General features: G+C 45.5%; 9 protein-coding genes across 9 annotated transcripts; 3 read left to right on the forward strand and 6 right to left on the reverse strand. All coding sequences in view use genetic code 12, as the record gives it.

Annotated features, from left to right (window-relative positions):
• Positions 1 to 591: 591 nt before the first annotated feature.
• Positions 592 to 1227, reverse strand: DIURU_001971 (uncharacterized protein; the record flags this gene model as incomplete). The annotated part of the gene is made up of 1 exon (XM_034154571.1): positions 592 to 1227. One exon carries the CDS (start codon positions 1225 to 1227, stop codon positions 592 to 594), a length of 636 nt encoding a protein of 211 aa, XP_034013104.1.
• A 309-nt stretch (positions 1228 to 1536) lies between these two features.
• On the forward strand, positions 1537 to 2331 carry DIURU_001972 (uncharacterized protein; the record flags this gene model as incomplete). The annotated part of the gene is made up of 1 exon (XM_034154572.1): positions 1537 to 2331. The coding sequence occupies one exon, from the start codon at positions 1537 to 1539 to the stop codon at positions 2329 to 2331; it is 795 nt and encodes a 264-aa protein (XP_034013105.1).
• A 19-nt stretch (positions 2332 to 2350) lies between these two features.
• DIURU_001973 (alpha/beta hydrolase) lies at positions 2351 to 3106 on the reverse strand (the record flags this gene model as incomplete). Its single annotated transcript, XM_034154573.1, has 1 exon — positions 2351 to 3106. One exon carries the CDS (start codon positions 3104 to 3106, stop codon positions 2351 to 2353), a length of 756 nt encoding a protein of 251 aa, XP_034013106.1.
• Positions 3107 to 3914: 808 nt separating this feature from the next.
• Positions 3915 to 4607, reverse strand: DIURU_001974 (uncharacterized protein; the record flags this gene model as incomplete). Its single annotated transcript, XM_034154574.1, has 1 exon — positions 3915 to 4607. The coding sequence occupies one exon, from the start codon at positions 4605 to 4607 to the stop codon at positions 3915 to 3917; it is 693 nt and encodes a 230-aa protein (XP_034013107.1).
• A 756-nt stretch (positions 4608 to 5363) lies between these two features.
• On the forward strand, positions 5364 to 6695 carry DIURU_001975 (uncharacterized protein; the record flags this gene model as incomplete). The annotated part of the gene is made up of 1 exon (XM_034154575.1): positions 5364 to 6695. One exon carries the CDS (start codon positions 5364 to 5366, stop codon positions 6693 to 6695), a length of 1332 nt encoding a protein of 443 aa, XP_034013108.1.
• A 71-nt stretch (positions 6696 to 6766) lies between these two features.
• Positions 6767 to 7591, reverse strand: TPK1 (cAMP-dependent protein kinase catalytic subunit TPK1; the record flags this gene model as incomplete). The annotated part of the gene is made up of 1 exon (XM_034154576.1): positions 6767 to 7591. One exon carries the CDS (start codon positions 7589 to 7591, stop codon positions 6767 to 6769), a length of 825 nt encoding a protein of 274 aa, XP_034013109.1.
• Positions 7592 to 8393: 802 nt separating this feature from the next.
• On the reverse strand, positions 8394 to 9794 carry OLE2 (Ole2p; the record flags this gene model as incomplete). Its single annotated transcript, XM_034154577.1, has 1 exon — positions 8394 to 9794. One exon carries the CDS (start codon positions 9792 to 9794, stop codon positions 8394 to 8396), a length of 1401 nt encoding a protein of 466 aa, XP_034013110.1.
• A 737-nt stretch (positions 9795 to 10531) lies between these two features.
• On the forward strand, positions 10532 to 12655 carry YBP1 (Ybp1p; the record flags this gene model as incomplete). Its single annotated transcript, XM_034154578.1, has 1 exon — positions 10532 to 12655. The coding sequence occupies one exon, from the start codon at positions 10532 to 10534 to the stop codon at positions 12653 to 12655; it is 2124 nt and encodes a 707-aa protein (XP_034013111.1).
• A 179-nt stretch (positions 12656 to 12834) lies between these two features.
• On the reverse strand, positions 12835 to 14952 carry PXP2 (Pxp2p; the record flags this gene model as incomplete). The annotated part of the gene is made up of 1 exon (XM_034154579.1): positions 12835 to 14952. One exon carries the CDS (start codon positions 14950 to 14952, stop codon positions 12835 to 12837), a length of 2118 nt encoding a protein of 705 aa, XP_034013112.1.
• Between the last annotated feature and the right edge of the window lie 260 nt (positions 14953 to 15212).

Consider the following 15212-nt stretch of genomic DNA (forward strand, 5'->3'; position numbering starts at 1 on the left):
CTCTTAGAGTCTTCTACAACCGTTTTTTACAGGTAGATATTAATGCATACTTATAGATAAAAAGCAATGCAGTTTGAGATACGATGAACGTTTGTCTACTACTCTATCCCGAGCTAAGGAAAGGAGTATTTGCGATTTGAGTACTCACGTGTGTGAGACCCGACAAGGATACGAGTCACCCATAATCAGTTCGGAGTAAGCTAGTTATGGATTTTTCATTTCATAGGGCGTAACCTAATCGATTTTACTACATAGACTGCTTTTACCATAGGTATGGCGCATGCAGTACTATTCAAAATTCATTCAATTGTTCTTGATATAAGCTTATGCACAGATGTGATACACTCTGAGTGGCTTTTGCAAAGCTCATGTAACAATTGTGTTCCACACCATCTCGGGATTGAGAGTTTTCTACTTCGAAAATCTGTTCTCCACAGCTGCAATTCTTGACAAAACCGCTTGAGTTTGTTTAGAACCAAACACGAGGGTTAGTTGATGACAGAATTAAGAAGAGAGGTCTAAATTTGTCATTACGGCAGGCTATATAAAGTGTAGGGCGTGAGTGCCAGCACGACACCCTTGGAGCCGTGATTACAGTATACCTTTCAAGGCTAATTGTATTAATCCCTTAGGCCCCGAGATTATCTTTTCAGCTAAGGAACCAGCATCAGGATGGCTCTGATCTAGTAAATCTTTTACAACAAACACACCCATCATTGTATGGAATGCCATCACCAGAGAGATTTGCTTAGCAACGCGATCACGGTGAGCGTGATGAAATTTGCGAAATGGATATACCGCCTCATACAATTGATGTTTTTTCATGAATTCGCAAATCAATCTGTTGTCGTCAAAAATATTCACGGCTCTGGCAATATCAGTTTCTCCCAACGTTAAAAATGTCAAATCCTCAAACATCAGTTGTTGCAACACTCTCATCCGAGTGACATCGTGTCCTAATCGCCGAAGCATATCTGATGATATATGAACTGTAGGCATGCCACCAGTATTTTTTTTAGACACTGCGAGATAATGTTGCACTCCAACTTCCAAGATCACTTGCTTTTCCGTATCGCTTAACGTAACGTGCGGCTGGCAAAATTCATCTAGCTTTTCATATTTTTCACTGAGCCATGCTGGTGGAAGCTCTGTTATGGGTGGCAATTGTGGTACTCGATTGAGCGCGATGCCATCCACGACAGATGATGTGCGGTGTGGTATGGCCATAGGCAGAAAACACTCCTTTAATATATCTCTTGACAGTAGAATTCCATCCAAAGTTTTTGTGAAGCGTGGCATCGTGAAGTTCCCCAGCCAGCTCTTGGAACAGAGCTTATGATCAGGAAATTCGCACAGCGATGGGAGTACAAGAATTTGAGTCCAGAAGCTAACGCCATCTAGCGAAGCGATGGCGCTATACTCCACAAAACATAGCATCAAGTTTGGATCACATATCCAAGAATTGTTTGAAGAATTTAGTATCAGTTGGGGTGTCTCTGTACATGTTCACGTGACTAATGTCGAAATTTCTCACTAATGAACTCATTCGATGATCAATTGGCCAAGAGAAGGGCCCGATTCGAACTGAGCTCTTCGTCAAATAACACCGCTCATTTGCTGCCAGGATTTGTCAGTCGTGGAGATTCATTTCTTCGAGATAGAGCTAACCAAACTCGATATTGGCAACAACTATGCTCCCAGCTCCCTCATAAATTCGATGACGTTGCTTTTGAGCTTGGCATCGAGCAGCAAAGGCTGGTCGAGCCTGAAACCAATTTTGATACCTACCTTTTGAATTTACGAAAACTCAGAGAAGCAATTGTTGCCACACGCAATACTGATCTCGTTGAACAAGTGTTTGGATTGTCAATTAAAATTGGAGTACGCACAGGTCATCACCAAACGTACGTTCCTGCAATAGGGTATATGCTTGCTTGTAACCGTTTTCAACAGGAGCATACGGTGTATCTTATTCTCCATTTGATACACGTTACCCAAAATTATTCAGAAGCGTTAAATTTATATTTCAAGCATTTGGCGCCATATCCAAAATATCATTATGTTTTACATGTCATCCAAAGTTGGCTATCAAATGACTGGGCTAGATGGTTTAAACTTTTGGATTCCGTTCAGCTGATACCTGAAGTGCACCAATTGATGAATGTCGGCACCAAGAAGATGCTCCAGACAATGGTTTCAACCATGTCAAAGGCATATTTTACATATCCGATTGCGGACTTATGTCTTCCATCCAGGGTGAAGGTGGAAGCTACGGGTTGGAAAGTTGACGATACAGGGTTTGCGATAATACGGGAGCGCGTCAAAAGGTGAAAAGCTAGTCGAAATTTGATCAAAGTTTATGAGAAGATATTGAAGGTATCTCCGCTTCTATTTTGTTTATCGTGTCAGCATCGCTAGGAACATCATGGCCGCCGTCAAATCCAATCTCGATTGCTTTCGGAAATGTGCGAGCTAAATACAGCACTCGAGCTGGAGGGCATACTGGGTCATGCTCACCGAAAACGACGATAACTTTGGTTGAAAAATTGCTTGGACGAGTGTAATAGCTTTTGTACGACTCACGAATTTTGACATGTTGCAGGTATTCTTCGACTGTGTGGAGGTCAAAGATATTTGTACGAGTCGCTGGGTCTGTATTGAGCGGCTCTGTGAATGCAAACCCCAGTATACAGATAGTGAACTTGAATTGAGGTTGCATAGAATAACGTGTTATGGTGTTAGTCAAAATAGCAGCCATTGCACTCCCTTGACTGAAACCCACAATACCAAAGTAAGGGCCATTTTTATTTATGTATTCCACAATCCACTTGAAAGATTCATCGAAACCCTTATAATCCCCCTTACCCTGGTAATCCCACCAACAGCGATTAAAGTCACGCTTTATAACCAGTTGCCACTTGGCCTCAGCTTCTTCCTCGGTAGAACCTAGCTTGTAGCCAGCTTGCTCTTTCTTTAATAACTTCATCGGTGGATCCACATACTCCACAGAAAGTCCATGGGTATTTAACATTGACTCAAGTGCTTTCGACCGTTGTCTCAACCTGTGGCCATTTTGAAGAAATCCTGGTAGGAAAAGTACTTTCATGACGAACTTGGTTCCCACACAATATGCTATTAAATGGTACCCCAGATTTTTGGGCTGCGCACGATTGAGTTGCACGAGAAACACCTAATGCGAGCACATGGCGATTGCTTGTACGGCTCAACAAATTCGAATAGTTACAAGAAATCTACCTCTATAACAAGCCAAGTAACCCTTCCATGCAATCCCGCATGCTATTCCATGGAAAAGATGTTACCCAATACACTATTCACCCCGAGAGGTGGGGTCTCCAAAGTAACTTCAGCTCGTTCATAATCTTGCGAGCCTTTTGTCGTTATGGAGTAGTACGTAATTCTTGTCAATGGCCTTAGCAAGCAGTTGCGCACATGACCAAACCTCCCGGAGCACCTCGGGAACTTTCTTTTTTTCCAGGGCCTGGACACGGGGTCGGACTTGACACTCCCCGCTTTTCTTCATATATAATTTGATAATCGCCAACTCCCAATTGTGCAACTTTTAAGTTCTGACGCCTATGACAAACCCTACGCGAATCTCCAGAGGGCAGGCCCCTGTACTGGATTCTACCACCCCTCGAACCCCTGGTACTACTGAGAGTATGACAATTGTTCCCCCACGTTACAAGCTGGAAACCCCCCGCCACCTTGAGCTGTTTTGGCTGATGATGGTTTGATATTGTCATCTGGAATGACTGGGTATAGTGTGTTTTATAGAAAATTCGACATTAAGCTAAGAAAATACATCGTCAACAGGCCCACGTGTGGCTGTCGTGCTAGACGTTATTCCACACGCGAACCATATTCGATAAGTGTAACAACTAGAGAGACGAAGTCTATGTCATCTCAACATCAACATCACTACCGTCCTCAAGTTCAAGAGTGATCTGCTTCACTGCATCCATCATCTTGACTAATCGATCGTTTAAGAATAATGAAACTTCTCTATTTCTTTCATTCCACAAAGCTTGATCGGCTGAAACCATGTCCCTGATCTTTTCGAGGAGTTGCATCTTTAGTCGTAGGCGTGCTCTATACTGGAATTCGTGAATAAACAACGCACGATACAGAGCTTCAGGAGCCACTTGCAAGGCGGACGATCTTTCTTCGCCGCCGATTATCTGGGCCAGCTTGAATGTATCTGCATTCTTGTTCTCCTCGAGAAGTAAGTGTACTCTCTGATGGAGTTCTTCGTCGATGTCATTCTTATCGACAGCTTCCAACGATTTCCGCGTGAAATTGAATTCAGGTAATTTGATTTCGTCACAAAGAACAACGTAGTTAGTCGTTTCTTTCTGGAGCTTTATTGTGTCTTTGGCACTGTCGTACAACTCGTTGTTGAGAATTTTCATTTGCTGCTTGTAACCATCCTGCAAATCTACCTCCCACAGCTTGTAGCTTTTCATGGACCCCTGTACCAAATACAGAGAAAGCAAATATTCCTTCCCCAGGCCCTGTCCATCCAATAACTTGCAGGCTCCATCGAATGTCGCCAAGGTGTCCCGTAAGCGCTCCTTTAGTGTGGCCATGTGCGAATCTTTTGCGCTCGCACCCCAATGAATACAGCAGAACTAAACTGATACTCCACCGATAATGTAATGTCTGTTTAAACTGATAGCCGCAGTCAAACTATGTGGAATCCTCCAGATTTCAAAGTTTCAGTGGGAATATTGAAACAAAGATGTCGGGCGTTTTTTGGGCTCTATCCTTAGACTTCTCTGGCATGCGTCACTCGACACTGATCGATAATGAGACATGACTTATGCTTGAAGCTATCTGACCAGCTCGGAGGCTTTGGGATATGATTGTGGCTTTATCCTGGCACCTTCAGATGTTGGAGGTTTAGTGTCATTTTGTGGTGTTGATGATTTTCGGTAATTGTGAGCAAGGCTCAAGATTGAGATTGCAATTTCCCCTCTCCAGAATTCACCCCTTTGGGTGTCCCCTCACAGATTTGATACTCTAAGCATGCTGTACGTGACCTACGATTTGTCGCACCGTACGCCTCCGAAAGTTTGAGAAAATGGTCTCAGTAGCACATCCATACTTCGAAGATATTGGCGGATGTAGACTCGGAGTTGTTACGCCTTTCAAAAATCACAGGCTGTACACGTGGGGACAGATAAGTGTCCGTTGACAGGGCGCGCAACCGACAAAACGGCTGGATCCTGGTGTGGTGAGAGGTGATGTTGGGTTCGGCGTGCCGTGACCGGGGCTCAAGACAATGTATATAATAAGCAAAAAATCGCTAATGAGGTATTCTGTCTGACGAATCCAGGAGCAATATGGCGTTAATGCTCCAGTTCGGACCCCGGCCACTGGAGCCTACAGACCCACGTCCCCGACGTCGGTGGTCGCTTCGTCGTTTCAAACCTCAGCTGACAGCCATGGTGGAGGATGTCACCACCAAACCTTCAACAAATGTGAGCGTTGGAGCTCGTATCGGTAGCAATGTGGGCAATACCACTACCAGAATTACACTGCCGCCAAAGCGGCATGTGCGCCCCTCTTTCAACGCTAAGCCGCGAGGTCGAAGGCTTCATCCTCGTGTGCTAGTGCTTGTGGCCCCTTATCTTGATGTGAGTCTGGCGCGATCACTTGCTACTGCTGTGGGAGGACTCAAGGGCCACACAGCGGTGCTTCATGCTATTGGCCGTCAATACCCCCACATGACCGTGGACGTCGAACCCTCTCAAGTGATGGCACGACAATCGGGAGTGACTTGGGACTCAATCAAAATATTCATGGGCAGAGGGCGTAAATCGGTACCGTTACTTTTTGGTCCCAGTAATTGGGGCATCCGTCGACTTCGATTAGAGGCACCGACTCCAGATATGGTGTTCGATTTGAGAAGAGTTGCTGAGTCGGTTGACCACCTAGAGTTAGAGGGTTTTATGCTTGTATTACCAGGAAGACTTGAGATCAGCGAGTTAATGCTCAACAAGTGCCGGACATTAGATTTAATGGGTGATGGCAACAAATCTCCCCTGTCTACTTTGGATGGCGCGATTCTGGGGCTTGCATTTAGTGGAAGAAAGTTTGCAGGAGATGGACTTTCATGGGATTGTGTCATCGAAGCATCGACAGTCGTGTTGCGAGGTGCCGGTTTAGATGGACTTCCTACTTTGGTGGGAACTACTGCTCTCAGTCTTGAGTACGGTTATATTGCTACCGACGAGCTTGACCTTCCTTTGACCCTCACCAACCTTCGCTTCCATGTACGAAATCGTTTTGGCCACTCACAATTTGGTGGGGCTTCGCTTTGCCAGCTTCAGCGACTTCAGAAGTTGGATATATATCATCCACCTTGGAAGAGTCCTGAGGAGCTTCCAGAGAGCCTCGAAACATTGATTGTGAATGATCACGTTGTTAGTGAAGAAGGAATACCTGCAACGCTTCACCGTAGTCTTGGACTACTTCGTCTTAAGCGTTGTCGCTTTGAACGGGTTGATATGGCTCAGTTTTCTCTCCCGCCAGCCCAAGTGGTTGAGTTTTACCAATGTCAGAGCGATGTCGGGATTGTAAAAGAGGAGGACGTGGCAAACGTGCCACCGGGCTGTTGTATCAGATGCCCGGCATCACTGTCTCGGGTATCCAGCATTTCTCATCCAGCGTAGTCGATGATTACATATAATACACGTCATATTAGTAGTCGGGGTCACGGACCCTTAGTCGATGCTATCAATATCTAAAAGTCATTAAAAAGGTTTCCGTAAGGGTCGTCGACGCCGCTGATGCCGTAATCCAAGTCTTTGTCTTCAGGGTACCGATCAAATTGTGATGTGTCGCCTACCCCCAGCGTAATCGGAGGTTCATAGGGAGTTTCAATGTCTCGAGAAAGAAGCCGCTCCCAAATTACTTCCTTAAACCAGGGGTGATTTTTAACGTCATCCAGTCCTCCTTGCAAGTTCCCAAGTCGCTGACTCAAATCTTTGACAATCAATTTCTGTAATAAATCTAAAATGTCTGGTGGCAAGTAATCGGGGTACGTGATGGTTCCATTCAAAATGTTCTCATAAGTTTTCATTGGTGTGGGATCGTAGAAAGGCGTGTATCCCGTTAACATCTCGAATATAAGAATGCCAAAACTCCACCAATCAACCAGCTTATTGTATGGTTTTGTAGCCACCACTTCCGGGGCGATGTAATCGGGGGTACCACACAATGTATAAGTAACGTCCGTGACTTCTTTGGCAAATCCAAAATCGGTTAATTTGATATGACCGTTTTTGTCGAGTAAAATATTCTCCGGTTTTAGGTCCCGATAAATAATGTTGAGGTTGTGCAAGTATTCAATAGCCAAAAACACCTCGGCAGCGTAGAACTTGGCCACTGGGGTGGGAAACCGCTGCAGTTTGCGTAAAAGCAGAAAAAGCTCACCACCTTCTATGTAGTCCATAATCATGAACAAGTTGTGACAATCTTGAAAAGTTCCCCACATCCGGATAATGAATGGGTGTTGAGCCAACTTGAGCATCCGTCGTTCGTCATTAGTGTGCTCCACTTGCTTCATACTCACCACACGTTCCTTTTTAAGAGTCTTCATCGCATAGAACCTCCCGTTGTGCACCAGACGCGCTAGATGGACACGTCCAAACAGCCCTGTGCCCAACGTCCGCAAAATTTGGAAGTCGTTGAGCGTGTACTTCCCCTTCGTCGTTGTATCCCTTGCCTTGTACATCGTAGGTTAAGGCTCGGTAGCCGTCGGTGGGGGTTGGGGAAATTTTTCTGACCCGGCACAAGTCGCACTGCAGGGCTGTTAACCAAAAAGATGGTCTCAGGCTGTGACAGGAAATGCGTCTGAAATGAATCGCATAGTGATAACGATGTGAAGGACGTGAAAGACACCTCGTACCTTTTGACATTAAACCTATTCTGAAGGGAAATCTTGTAAAGATTATAAGCCCACTAGAGTAGACGAGCTCCATGTGGACGTTTAAAGTTTTGACCAAAATACATCTGACGCAGCTGCATCTGAAATAGCCTAGTTTAAACTGCTTACACCCCGTGCAAATCATCACAAACACGAAACTCTGTAAATCAATACCAGATCACTTTAGACTTACTATCACAATCTCGTTACAAAATACATCAAAAAAGTCGCTTGTGTTTCATACAAAAACTCAATGCTTTCCCAATTTGATGATGTCTTCTTACTATTTTGATGGCGTTTGTTAACCACGAGAATTGATATTGAAATTTATTGAACTGTATAGTCAAACACTAGATATAGATTATGTTCATTAGTTAGTTAGCTAGTCGTCAAATTTGCGAAATACTCTGATGGTATCAAATGAAATGCTAACGCGGTGTATCTACGCTGCCTCCGCCAGTTGATAAGCACGCAGAGCCCTCTCTTCTACCACGGTCTCCTCGGCTACCCGGCGCCATACATCTTCTTCATTTCCTGTTGACAAAACACCGATTCTCATTGTTGCCAAAAGGTTGGTAGCTGCCGCCAGGTGTCCATAAACCCCACCATAAAATGCTTTGGTAGCGTCCTTCCCATGCAGTGCCTTCAACAAAGGTACCCCTCCTGGATGCTGATCCATGAACGGCGTAATGTCGTGAATGATATTTTGGATGACAATATAAATTCTTTCCTTGTCGACCAGTTCGTCGCAAATTCTCTTGAAGTCTTGTGGAGTGACAATAGGTAACTTCGAGATGGGAGTGCCCCAATTCAATTGCAGTTTCATGCGGTTGATGATTTTCTGTTGCTGCTGTATACGAAGCTGCATAATTAAGTTCTCAGGAGTTCGACACAAATCCCACACAAGGCCAAACTTCAGAAGCATAAAAAGACACCACTTAGTAGGGTCGTACGCCAAAGTGCTCAGGGTCGAGCGATAATCATGGGGGAATTCATGGTGAAAATTCTGATGAGCTTGACCGTAAGTCAACAAACTCATAAGAGGATTATTAGCATTTACGCTCAGGTTCTTATCTGTGAAAGGCTGACTGGGGATCAGGAAGTGGAGACTCTTGCTGTGGCACACACTTTCGGTAAGTAGTATTGCTTGTTGACATACTACCATCCGTAGAAGTCCCACATAAATAAGAGAATTCATCCACAGGTCGCCACTGAAGAACATCGTCATCATCGTTGGCACAATTAAGCCAAAGACGGCGAACCATAACAAGTACCTTCTGCTAGCATTGTTGGCAAGCTCTATCATTGCCACGTCTCCGTCGTCACTTTCATTAGCCACTAAAGGGAATTCGTGCTCAATGTACTCTTGGAGGAACCCTCTTTTGGGTTTGCGTAAGAGCCATCCCCAATGAGCCCAAAGAAGCCCACGTTTGACACTATAAGGGTCTTTTTCCACATCGTCCACGTGGTGATGATGGGCACGGTGCATTGCTGCCCACCACCTCACGCTCCCGACACCGATCAGCGACCCCACCATCACCATGAATGTGGCCAATGCCGACGAAGTCGAGAACAGCTTATGGGCAAAATACTTGTGGTAGCCACAAGTAAAGCTCAACATGGTTAAATTGAAATAGACGAGTCCGCACCATGTGGTGGTCTGGTTGTGGGGAATAAGGGGCAAACCATTGTACACCAAGTAGACTATGGTGGCCAACGGTAAAATAGCCACCGTGACCAAGTTCCAGTAGTCTATACGAGCAAGAAAGTCCCTCTTCCTTCTCCTGATCTCCCCTGCTCGAAGCTTGGACTTCCGTTTCTGCACCTTCCGGGTCCCCAGCATCGTCGCGGTAGATCAAAGCGCACTAACAAATGTCATGATCGAAATGGTAAAGCACGTGAATGTCACTCTAGATCTTCTAAGATAGGGATTTGAACAGCGGTATATCAAGAGTTACTTACTGATATCATACCTTCACAAAACTGATCTCGAATATGTTTTTCACGTCGGGTATAATTTACCCTACTGGTTTTACGTCTAATTCGAATCGCAATGACCCGCTTAAGATTTTATTAAAATGAGTCCGCTATTAAGAATCTCCACGAATATTCCAAAAGATCAGATTTTGGTGTTGCGTCGTCATTTCGATCGAAAGTCGAGATTACTTTCTCGATGCAACATCGGGTGTGTAACGCGATCACGACTGTTATCATGGAGCAAGAGCATACTAACCAAAAGCCGCTGACAGGCAGTAACTTATTACTAACTCATCTCCCGTTTTGTATACATCGAACAACTCCCCCACGAGTTCCTCTATAGTTATTTGAAACAGGTTGTGAACATATAGAAACGGGGCCGCATTTAGATGAAGACGTTTCACAATGAACTGCAGGACCATTGCCACTTTCAGCTCTCGCGATAGTTTGAATACTTTGGGATTGATCGCTGGTGTAGATCCCACCAGGTGAAGCCGCACGGTCACCTTCTCCATTAGAGATTCCCCGGACGGACGTCAACCCCAAGCGACGCGCGCAAGTCAATAGTCCCACAACCCCAAATAATCCAATCTCAAATATTCGATGTCTATGCTGGCACTGTCCGCAGAGGAGCTTCTTCGAAAGGGTGCCGTTGAAGCCTTAGAGTCTGGAGACTATCTTCTGTACTCAACATTCGTCGACGTGTGTCTTGCGGAACCAAACTCATTCGCATCAGTGGAGGCGCGGGAACAGGTGCTTACCACGTTGCTCGACGTATTGAAGGCCCATCCGAAGCTTGTATTTGAAATCGGTTGGGATATACCGTCCGTTTTATTGCCATACATCGATTCAGATTACGATTATACATCGAAACCTCTTCGAGAAGCCCCATGCGTGCCATTGGTACTCAAATTATTCCAAGAATTGGCTGTTAATGGTAATGCCAAAGAGTTATTTTTGAAGCTGTGTGAATTACTTACGCAGCTCGATTGCTCCAGTATTGAAGTCAAGCCGGGCCCCGATGAGATTTACAGAAGGGCCGCAATTTTCGATATCAAATTATACTGTGTGATTGAATTGATGGACGCGTGCACCCGTCGTATCAAAACTGCCTACCCTCTGCGGTTTCTAGCAATGTCAGCTTCACTGTTTGTTAACATGCTAAGCAAAAATCCAATGGACAATAACACACATTGTCAGTTCGTATTACGGCGGTGCTATCAATTTGTCCGAGGATACGAAGGTATGCTTCCCCCGGACTCCGAGGCCAACGAGACCGCATCCGAATATTCTCTTGACCAAGGTGATCAGTCTGAAAACGATTCTCATTTAAAACTGGACAAGATTGAGATTGCTGAAGAGATCATTTCTGATGCTGTGGAATCTCAAATTGAAGCTAATTCAAAATTAGCGGAGAATGACAAATCATTCCCAGCTATAGATCTTGGAAGTCTCACTAAGTCACATGTTGGAACCCCTCTAGTTGATGCCGCCCCCTCTCGCGACGACGAAGATTATCTTCAGCGAAAAATTCTTCAATCATTTGTGACCCTGGCTGTTCAAGTTGCATTGAAAGAGGTGGTTTTTGGTTTCACTACCGATTACATTTCATATTTACAACGCGAACAGCGTCACAAACTTACCAGATATCTTGACTACGAGCTTAGCGCTCCTGTACTTACTCGTCTTAACGAGTTATGCCAGCTGTTTGACATCAGTCCCCAGCATACGTTCGAAGCGATGGTAAAACGAGCTCATGATTTGATACCTGCTCGAATTGATGAGGATGATGGAATCGGTTTGCTTTTCGAAAACGTGATCAAAGAGTATCAAGAATATGCGCTGGTACTCGTAGCCCTGGATGCCAAGAGGGTCGTCGTTTCAGAACGAGGTTGTGCGATTTTGTGGACATATGAGGTGGCTTATCCCCACAAATTTGATTATGTTTTTACCTTCAAGGATGCTGTGGCCTTATTATTTGTGGGAGTGATCCCCGGGATGGTCAATCCCGCCTACCGACTTGTTGGTTTCGAGGATGCTTGTGTTTACTGGATTTGGTATTCTCTTCATTCGAGCAATGCTGGAATTTCACTTGTTGATGACTCCGTATTGGTGGTGGTTTTCCAAGTATTGTTGCACATCATTTCTAACAATGACACCCGTCCTAATTTTAGATACGGTGCTACCACTTTATTGACAAAAATTCTTGCGTTAACCGACGAACTCATAGCATGGAATTTCATCACTGACTCCTTAAAAGATTGCCCCTTTGAGAACGTAAAAATGCTGTTGACAGGAATTCTCAAGGAGTTACTTACACAAGATCGTCCTGCCGCAGAAGGAAATGGTCCCAAAACTCCTCTGCGTAAGTATTTGAAGCTCAATGATGATCGTGGTCTCATCTTATTTGAGATAATTGCCGAGCAGATCGAGCAAACGTTCTCAGTTGAGCAAATAGGCAACGGTCGAGTCGTCCGAATCGTTCCCACCACATATGGGGTACTTGCCACCTATCTTAATTTGTTGGTGGCTTTGAATGGCGTGAATCTTCTTCAACTGGATGTGCTTGCAAAACTGTTAAATCATTATATCCAGGTGGTGGCAGACAAGCTTGATGAACTCGACAACGAAGCGGATCCATTGGAAAAGAACGCCGCTGATATGATGCGTCTCACACTTAACCGTGTCAGTGAGGCAAAGGACAAGAATGAAGCGCCGGTTTTGTAGGCTTTATAAGAATTGTACATGCTTGGCTAATTGCGTTTTGAAAATCTCACGTTGGCGATATTGCGATGTTATATGTGGCCTTGGATATTGCGGTCACATTATCCAAACATTTACAATTATCGCCATTTGATTGCAGAAATTTCATGTTATCATCATACTACATATCTGAGATCAACTCATTACTTAGATAATTGCTCTTTGGCGTAGTCACCGCGCTCGAATCTTAAACGCTCGTCGCGAGGTGCACGGTTCAAGAACGCCGTCAAGGCCGCATTGTAAGGCGCTTGTGAGTTGAAGGGAGAGTACAAGGCCTTGGTACCATTGTGAATGTTTTCGTAGATGTTGCCATCATACTTACCAATGAATGAGTTGATCAAGTTGTCGGGCATCTGGAAAGAGTCGGTCAAGCCAATAACGTAAGGACGAATGAGAGCGTCCAAATCTTCGATAATTTCGCCATCAATGGCACCAATAACCTCATCCACAGTAACCTTGTTAATGACAAAATCCGTAGCGAAAGGTAACAAGATCAGCGAAGCACAATATTGTTGAGCAAGACGCAACAAGTGTTGCTTCATGGCACCTTGAGCCTTAGGCAAATCGGTCACGAAGGTTTCGAGACAATATTGGTGGCATCTAAGCTTAGAAAGCTTCACTCTGGGGAATGAGAGCTTATCCCAATCGCCGCCGTTGGCCTCAACTCTGAGCCCGGTGGTGTAGGCGATCTTGACAATCAAAGTTTGCAAAGCCTTCAAAACCTTCGCCGGGTCCAAGGCATCAGCTTTAGTGGCAAGTACCGGTTTCGCATCGATGAGGGCCTTCGCATCATTCAACCAAGCCAACAGCATGCGTTCATCAAGGAGCTTACCCTTCAAAACTTGCTTGACGTTGTTGACAATGGTCTTACCAGCAGACATCGCAAGAACATTGTTGTCACCTTCCCAGGTACATTGGACGACCCAGTCGTTGTAGGCCTTACCGAACCCAGAGTACAGTGAGTAACCTTGACCACCACAAGTTTGTCTCAATTGGTCGATCCCTTCGGCAGCTAACCAGGTCAAAGTCAGCTTAAGCGAGCCAGAGTCAACGAAGAGCGACTTGGTGTCCAAAATCAGTTGATGGATGAGCTTCTTATCATCCTTGGCGACAGCCACGTCCAATTCTTTAAGAATGCGCGCGTGGGTTTGTTCCAAACGGTTCGTGCCCACAGCGGACGCATAGGTGAGAGCCAACCAAGGGATGGTACGGCGCTGGTGCAAGGGGTAGTCGATAAGTGCAGTCTCTTGCGAGTCCTTGGGATTCTTCTTGAACTGGCGTCTTCCAATGGCATATCTTAAAGCCACGGTGGTGAAACGAGCCAAGATACGGTAAGAATCAGTAGCCATACCCACACGACCACCCAAAAGGGAGATGTACGACAATTGTTCCAAAGGAGGCAAAGTCACGGTACCGTCGCGGTCGACTCTGCACCACTTTTGCAACATGTTGAAACGAGGAATTCTGAAATCAGAGAATTGAATCCAACCGTTGTCGACCCCCAGTCTCCCCATCTTGGCCCCAATATCGCCGATAGCAATACCGGGCAAGAGCTCGTGGTTGGAGTCTCTCAAGGGCACCACAAACGTCTTGACACCGTAATCCTTCCCCTTGACAATGAGTCTGGCGTAGCACACGGTGTGGGTAGCCGAATGAGCTGCACCACCAATCCACCATTTGGTGGCTGAGATGTTGGGGGTGTTGATGATAAATTCATCGGTGGCTTCGTCGAAAGTGGCAGTAGTTTCACAACCAGCGACGTTGGAGCCGTGTCCCAATTCAGTCATACCGAAACAGCCATATAATTGCTTGAGAGTACCAGCTTCCTTGTAATTCATCCAGTAGTTAACTTGCAGCGGGGTACCATTACCCTTGACACAGTTCCCAAAAAGTGCAAGGTTCACCGAGATTCTGATCCCCAAAGACGGATCCCAGATTGTCACAAGGTTAAGACGTCTCCAGAACTTGACGAGCCCGTCAGTTTCGAGATATTTGGCCATTTGATGGATCCGGGCCGCCACCAATTCACGGTCTTGATGAGTGCCGTTATCGTAGTGAGCAGGATTTCCTTGCAAAATCGGGTCACGGTCTAACTGTTGGTACATGGTGAGGATTTCTTGAGACTTCTCTTCCAGCCCCTCGAGCCACTCATTCATGGCAAGCGGGTCGAAGTCGGTGTGGGAACGTTCGACTCTCATTTGCTCCTGGGGCGTAGGCTCCGGGCACAGGGACACAAGGTTGGTAACACGATTCTTCGTCATGGCTGTGTTTGATGAAATTTTTCTGGTGACCGCGGTGTACCTTTATATGTTTCGTGATAGTGTGGGGTACTGTCTGGTGCATCCGAGCCGAGGCAAGTCGATCGTGGGTGACCTCGAATTAACGAGAAATGACCCACAATCCGGACTTGAAATTCATCAACTACAGTAAGTCAATAGAGCCGATTACAATGGTCGCGATCCGAAGAGAGGCTTGACTCATGGTGTCTACCTGATCGTCATTCGGTGGGCAAACAGGGGGT

This window comes from Diutina rugosa (genome assembly GCF_008704595.1).
Source record: "Diutina rugosa strain CBS 613 chromosome Unknown scaffold8_size298685, whole genome shotgun sequence".
Taxonomy (NCBI): Eukaryota; Fungi; Ascomycota; class Pichiomycetes; order Serinales; family Debaryomycetaceae; genus Diutina; species Diutina rugosa.